Genomic DNA, 7,440 nt, shown 5'->3' with positions numbered 1-7,440 from the left:
GCTGGGAGCAGGAGAATATAGGAAACACAGTAGAGCGTAGGGAGACTCCACATCTGTTTGGATGGTGAGTGCCGGCTGAATGTAAATTGTTTGTTTACATATGGCATCCTTTGACAAATCTGCCTAAAATAAGATTCATTTCAGAGGTATAATTATGTTTCTTCACTCTGTGTAGCATGCTAGATGTGGCTCATGCTTGCCTTTTTTTTTTGCAATGCATCTTCTTCCTTTTTTTGGTTAAAGATTAGGATGGAAGCTGTCATCGTAATGGTAATTCATAGCTGTGTAGCCATGGTGAAGTCAATTTCCCCCCCTCCCTCCCCTCTGCTGCTGCTGCTGCTGAATGCATTAGTCTAATGAGATGTCTGCAGCCTGTGTGCCGAACAGCAGCAGCAGCGGCGGCGGCAGCAGCAGTGTGTTAACCAAAAGGGGACAAAGCCTCAAACAGCAAGAGCAGGATGGCTATCCCTGCAATGTTGGGGATTTAGCTTTATAGTCACCTTTAGGCTCCTAGCATTTAAGACAAAAGGGGCTCAGCTCTTGGGCTTTCACAATAGAAGACAGCAGGTAACAGACCTCCCCCCTCCTCCTCTCTCAGGTTTATTGGTTTGTTATCAGTGCAGGATGGAGGTGCTGTTTTCTCCTCAGCTTATGCATGGCTGCCTTTTGTGTTGTGTGATTATTACTGTCCTCGGTTAATGCTGCTTTTCTGAGCCGCATTGCTCAGCTGAGTATTCTGCAGTCTGTCAATGTTTGCATGTTCCTGTTGTAGACCTCTACCAGAGCTGCTCTGAATCGATGCTAACGCTGCTCTCTAATATGTGACGAGGACGGATTGATTGATGTGCAAGAATAAAGTGCATGTCTCTTTGGGTTTCCGCAGCTTGAGCTTGAGTTCTCTCCTTTGTCTGCAGCTCCAAATGAGTTTACCTGCAGTGACAGCACAGAAATCAGACGGCAACAACAACAACAGTGAGATGCAATCAGCTGCAGTGGCTCCCTCCTTCATCCCCAGCCAGGCGGGGAAGATACCGGGCAGGAAGAGAGGGAGACCCCCGCTCCGCAATGTCGCCAAGATGGATTTTCCAAACCGCTACCCTGAGTCCCTCCCTCCGCTCAAAGTGCCAAAGAAGAGGGGGAGAAAGCCAGGCTTCAAGGTCAGCCACATGGAGGGGGAAACATGGGGATGAGATGTTATGTACGTGTGTGTGTGTATGTGTGTGTTTGTGTGGGTGGATGCAGTGTGTTTAAAAATGCATGTGTACACAGAAAGGCACAGACACACAGGCTCCATGCCCTTCAGGGTTTGTGGGACCCCAGTGTACCAGAAAGAGGCTAAACATATGTGTGCTGTAAACATAAAGCACACATTGCTATGTCAGAAGAGAAAATATGTCTGTTTTTGTTCATATATACAAACACAATTCATCATCTGCTTCAAAACAACCACAGTTTACACATTTTTGCCACCCCGATTATTCTCTAATCCCTAATCCCTTCATGATTTAGTAAAAGAAAAATGAATACAACTTATTTCACTGCAGCTCAAACCAAGGATGGTGATGACACCATTGGCTATATCTCCACCCAGCAGCACCCCTGAGCCCGATATGAGCTCCATTCCTCAGGATGCAGCCACCATCCCCCACTCTGCCACGCCCCAGGTGCTCACAGGTAGGCCATAAAACTCTCTTAATGCCATAAAAAAACAAGTATTTATTGTGTTTGCTCTTTACAATCAAGTTCCAGTGATGTAAAAAGATGTGTATGGTTCATAATGATGATCAATTTCTCTTTCCCCCCAAAAAAAATCATCTCCATCTGTTTTCCCTCCATCAGTCTGTATCTACATCAACAAGCAGGCCAACACAGGCCCCAACCTGGACAGGAAGAAGATCCAGCAGCTTCCCGATCACTTCGGACCCGATCGACCCTCTGTGGTTCTCCAGCAGGCCGTCCAAGGCTGCATCGACAGCGCCTTCCAGCAGAAAACAGTCTTCACCCTCCTCACGCAAGGCTACGGGGGAGAAAAAATATCAGGTGTTGTACAAAGACCTCCCTCAGGTGTTGTTTACTATTTGCTCAACAGCTTCTTTTTTCTTATTTCTGTATGGTGCTCCTGAGTTGAAAAAAAAAAGTGCATTTGTAAACATCTAATTTGCAAGAAATTGCAGCTAACCTGTCATGTTGTTTCTTCTTTTGCTCTTCCAGCCACATTTGATGGGAAGCAGCACCTTCTCAGCCTCCCTGTGGTGAACAGCATCGACTATGTGCTCCGCTTTCTGAAGAAACTCTGTCGCAGCTTGCACTGTGAAAACCTCTTCAGTGATCAGCCCATTACCCAGCACAGTGGTGGCTCCTACCAGTCAGATGGTACTTCTAAATTCTGTCTAATAAAAGTTACCATCCAGATACCGTCCATCTCTTGAAGCTAATTTTGTCTCTGATCTTGTCTTTAGCTGAAACAGAAGACTACCAATTAGATCAGTCGGACGGTAAACGCTACTCTGTGGATCCCGGCGATTCTGCTTTCAGCTCAATCGGCTCGTCGTACTCACCAAAGTCCTCCTACGGGTTTCGTTCCCAGCAGCAGTTCTCCAATGGCTCGGCCTCCATGAGCATGTGCCGGCAGTCGTCCAACAGCCCAAACACATTTCCAGAAAGCAACCGGACAGGTGAGAAGGCAAAACTGAGAATGCTTCAATCTTAATTCATTGCTTTACAAAGATAACTCTTTCGTTGGTTCTTTCAGGAGGTTATAATGCATCTTCAGAGCTCCAGGAGTCCAAAGCTCCACCCAATAAAGACCCCTCCACCTGGTCTGTGGAAGACGTTGTCTGGTTCATCAGGGATGCAGACCCCCATGCTCTCGGCCCCCATGCAGACATCTTTAGGAAACATGTACGTTTTCTGTTCCAGGCTTCCTTGTTCCTCCGCTGATTCCCTGTGCAGAATGAGCGTCCAGTTGAACTCAACTTGTCTTCTTCTTCTTCTGCTTCTTTCAGGAGATCGATGGAAACGCCTTGTTACTCCTGAAGAGCGACATGATCATGAAGTACCTTGGACTGAAACTTGGGCCGGCATTGAAGCTTTGCTACCACATTGACAAACTAAAGCAGACTAAGTTCTGAAAACTTAGGAAATATTTGTCCTCTTCAATCTAACGGTACTTTCCAAAAGGGTTTTTATCTTGGACTCCATGTGTGTGAGCCAATGCAAAGAGACTAGAGTCTCTTAGCATGAGGTGCATATCTTTATGGTAAGAATCATCACTTTCTGTAAGCTGCAAAAGTATAAAAGAAAACAAAGAGTTTTACAGTTAATTTAACTAATTTATGTGTGAAATGCAAGGGTAACAGTTCAGTGTGAAATAACACATTTCTTAAGGTAAATTTGCATCATATTCTTTTACAGATAAACCTAAGTAAACCTCTTTATGTTAACCTGCAATCATTTTGGCCGCATGCCCAGAATTACATATTATAACACTGTTTTTTTATTTACACATGCAGCAGTTTAGTTGAAACATTATCATTCATTTGGAGTCATTTTTGTGTCCTATTGATGAATGTAACTGCGATATTAACCCTCTCTAAGCTCCACTTGGTCTTCTGAGGGGAAATATCAGACATTAGGTGCTTCATAATCGTCAAACGTAGAACCCGCTAGTTTCTAACTGTGTTGGCATCTTACTAGATTTTTAGGCTATTAAAAACAGGTGGTGAGAGTCAGATAGAAAACTTGAAACTCGCTCTAAAGCTCCAAGAATGGAGCTGCAGAATCAGGTGATAACTGTATGACTATAAAAATATCCATTCTAGCTACTTTAAACTATGGAACAAAAGACACTGTAATGGAGTGAGCCACCTCATTCATGCAACCAAACTGCATTCAATCTTTTCCCATTGCCTCACAAACCTGGAGTCCGAAGTTCAACCCTCTTGGTACACTTTTCTGAAGATTTCTGTGATGTCATGAAGTGATAACAAAACTCTCTTTTTCTCTTCTCTTACATGCTCACTCTACTTTTTGGCACAGATTTTAAACAAAAGAAACATCAGATTGTAGACAGCATCCTACACATACATGTTAACATCATGTAATACGTAAAAGGCCAGTGTCAGAAGATTTTTTTGTCTCACAAACCTTTGTGAGCAGCACATACGTCTGCTACATGCAGATTTCCAATTATATACGTCATCATCTGACCAGAAATGTATAACAGAAAACACTTTATACCTTAAGAAACACTCACTTTGTCAATGCTCAGCATAAGATCTTGTTTACTCGTGTTTACCAAGCTGAAAACATATCTATACCTGTACTGAAATATGGTGCATAAACTACAGCATTGCTTTTTAATTAAAAGATTTAGAAATCATTTTGATACTATTTTTCACATTACTGTGTAAGAAAAAAAAGTAATGTTCCCATTGGATTTTTCATTCTTTTTTATTATAATTTTAATATTTAAAAACAATATAACCTTAAGAAAACATAGTCTACATAGACAGGCAGTCGCTCTCTTCTTACGATATATAAAGCAAAAGAGAGTATTGTGAACGTTAACAATATACTAATGTTTCAATATGCAAGATTAATAAATTCCCATTATCTCCAGAGGCTCTTCATGTATATTCAAACAAACACGTCTTTTTAATTGATGTTTTTATGTTTTTATCAGTGTTAAAACAGAAATTCTCAAAACACAAAACACCTAAATGTTACATGAAGGAAACCCGAACCGTAATGTAAATGGGTATATAACATAAAACTGCTTTTGTATACCACTTTAGGTGTACAGTATGCATCCTTTTTTAATCAATTAACCTTTGTAAGTGAATGCTGCTGTTAAGATACATGTAAGCCATGCCTAGTGAGATCAAGCTACGGTGTTTTATTTTGAATATCACTATGAATAAGAGTTTTAGAGACAGCTGAGCCAATCAGTCCTCTATGCTGGTGCTAAAGTTATCTATGTATTCAACTGTTTGCCTTTGTGTTTGTGAAATGTAAAGGATATGTGTATACTGTACTGTATGTGAGCATTAAATTAAGAAATCAAGTAATCAGAGATATATCTGTGAGAGACTTTTTCTTTCTACTTTCTTTTGTGTCTATTGACTATATTTACACAGTGGTCATTGTCCCCTGAAGCTCCGTGTCCACCAAGTGGTCCGGTTCAGTTCAGTTTCATAACTGCGTCTCCTCTGTCAAAACTTGGAAATAATACCAAAATAACCGATGCCATCCTACTTTTTTGTCACGCTTCTGTTGGGATGCCCAGAGTACCTTTCAGTCAATTGATTGGTTGAAATAATCCTTACTTCAGGTGCGACAGTGGTAATACAGGACAAACATAAAATAGCCATGTTTAAATGTCTTGTGGATTTCGAGAAAGTAATTTCTCACAAACAAAGCTTTTCTTCTTCTCATGATAAACAGCCACATGCCATGAAAATCACAAATTGCCCTTTGTTTACTCATCCGGCTTACAACCTGCCTACCAAGTAAGGGTACGGTTAGCTGTGGAAACGCAAGCACCAGGGTTAACCATACCAAACCGAACGAGACTGTACTGAACCAAACCGGACTGCTTGGTCGAAACAGGGCTTTACATCACATTCAAATGCTCTAATGTTGCACAGCTATGTTTTAAGTTGTTAGTTGTGTAAAGGGTATCTGAAAAGACACTCAATAAAGAAGTTCCTGAGAGATATCTGGCCATATTTATACAAAAAAAACAACATATTTGATAAAACATTAGCTATCAATTGGCAACAGCTATGTTAGCATCTGTGCCTTCTTAGCTTATGTTACCACAAGCTGGGATGTGTCTGAATGCTAACAGTACCTTGTGAACGTCTCCTATAATAAGATAGGAAAGGCATAAACAGAAAAAAAAAGAACTTGGATAGTTAGGATGAGGTTACAGCCAATGTTAGCGTTTAACCTTCTCCTGGCTAACAATTACTGTTAGCTAGGAATTTACACCTTTCCTATCTTGTTGCCAGCCATAGACTGAATAAAAGATGGACGTTGTATCAGTAATGTCACTCATTGGTTTCTGAAGTAGCAATATGAGGCCAAAAGATAGCGGTCGCCATATTTGAAAAGCTATCTTAACCTTGATTTGGATCACTCAGAAACAAAGAGTTGGAGCCTCCTGGAAAACAGCTACAATAAATCCACCTCTCAGTCACCTGAACCACACTCCCAACTATGCAAATTTACAATATAATCTTAAACTTAATACAATCAGAATGGATTAGATAAACCCCCCCCCCCCCCCCACCACCACCCCCTTTACAGTATGTGCCAATAAATAAATTAGCTATTGACACAACATTTTTTGTACCAACTTGTAAACACGTGTAATTCTGCTGTAAAAATGGACATTTTAACATGGGGGTTAAAGGAGCTTTGTGGGCTTTTTGAGTGGACACTCGAAGAATTGCAGTTTTTGCATTTCATTAACTTTTTCAATAAGGGACTGCTGCCGGCTGCTGACACATTTTAAAGGTACTGTGAGTATTCAGCCTCTTCCTGCCTAACCACATTATCAGCTATTAAATGGCAGAATACCAATCTTATACATGATCATAATTACCAGTAATTATTTACATGGCAAAGAATGAAATGTGGGCCCTATTCTCTAAAGATCTTTTGCTAAAAACCCTTCGAGGAGACGTGCTAGTCAATCAAAAGAAGAAGAAAATGTCCGCCAGGGGTTAAATGGAATAAAGAGGTACCTGCGAGGGTATTTCTGTTACAGTGTTAGCTTTAATTTTAAATGGCACTCTTATATAATGGTCAGTCTGACAGTAGCTAACAGAAAATTAGGTTTTTTGAACTGAAAACGTGATATCCCTCAAGAATTTCACGATCCAATTATTTCCAGTTACTGATTAATAGACAAGCAGAAAAAGTGATTCCCTTTGTTAATAAGACCTTCAGCGTACTTGTCAGACAAGTAAATATGACGCTTAAGCAAGAAACTGGTTAACTTAGCTTAGCATGAAAATAATGGGGAACAAGTAGCCAACTAGCAGTCTATGACAAACTTTATATGTTTGAAGGTGGCTAGGTGTTGAAACCTCAGTGGATGGTAAGAAATTGTACTTTTTTATGATGATCTACATAAAAGCTTTTATTTGTAACTACCAAACCAAAATGACAGGGGGTATAGAGACCCTCATACCTGCCCCTCCCTCTGGACCTCACTCCTCCCCTCACATATTCATGACTGCACTGTCATTCCTCAAAACTCACCTTTTTGAAAATGGTTTTAATGGGTTGTTGTGCTGAGTCTTTGTATAAATATTTGTGATTATATGCAGAGGCGCTGCTTGTCAACATTCAAGACATGCAGCTGCTTGGGGCCCCAGGCCAGTAGGGTGACTCCAATGGCTGACAAAATGAAAATGTGCAAAGTTTGCA

General features: G+C 40.8%; 1 protein-coding gene across 5 annotated transcripts in view; it reads left to right on the top strand.

Annotated features, from left to right (window-relative positions):
- LOC109977266 (sex comb on midleg-like protein 4) overlaps positions 1-5,074 on the top strand; it is a 7,491-nt gene extending 2,417 nt beyond the window's left edge. Inside the window, exons 1-9 of one of the 5 annotated variants that reach the window (XM_065966142.1) lie at positions 1-64; positions 915-1,157; positions 1,545-1,674; positions 1,840-2,040; positions 2,212-2,373; positions 2,460-2,675; positions 2,753-2,901; positions 3,006-3,166; positions 4,039-5,074. The exon at positions 1-64 is cut by the window's left edge and continues 131 nt beyond it. In XM_065966142.1, coding sequence (XP_065822214.1) covers positions 62-64; positions 915-1,157; positions 1,545-1,674; positions 1,840-2,040; positions 2,212-2,373; positions 2,460-2,675; positions 2,753-2,901; positions 3,006-3,131 — 1,230 coding nt within the window. In that variant the 5' untranslated portion in view covers positions 1-61 and the 3' untranslated portion in view covers positions 3,132-3,166; positions 4,039-5,074. Of the gene's footprint in view, positions 65-123; positions 147-372; positions 568-914; positions 1,158-1,544; positions 1,675-1,839; positions 2,041-2,211; positions 2,374-2,459; positions 2,676-2,752; positions 2,902-3,005 lie in introns of those variants that run through there. The other 4 variants (XM_020627052.3, XM_065966144.1, XM_020627059.3 and 1 more) reach the window with 4 other exon arrangements.
- Positions 5,075-7,440: the final 2,366 nt, after the last annotated feature.

Source organism: Labrus bergylta, chromosome 18 (assembly GCF_963930695.1).
Source record: "Labrus bergylta chromosome 18, fLabBer1.1, whole genome shotgun sequence".
In the NCBI taxonomy this organism is placed as follows: Eukaryota; Metazoa; Chordata; class Actinopteri; order Labriformes; family Labridae; genus Labrus; species Labrus bergylta.
The sequence above is the reverse complement of the archived record's forward strand: the minus strand, read 5'-3'. Positions and strand labels throughout refer to the sequence as shown.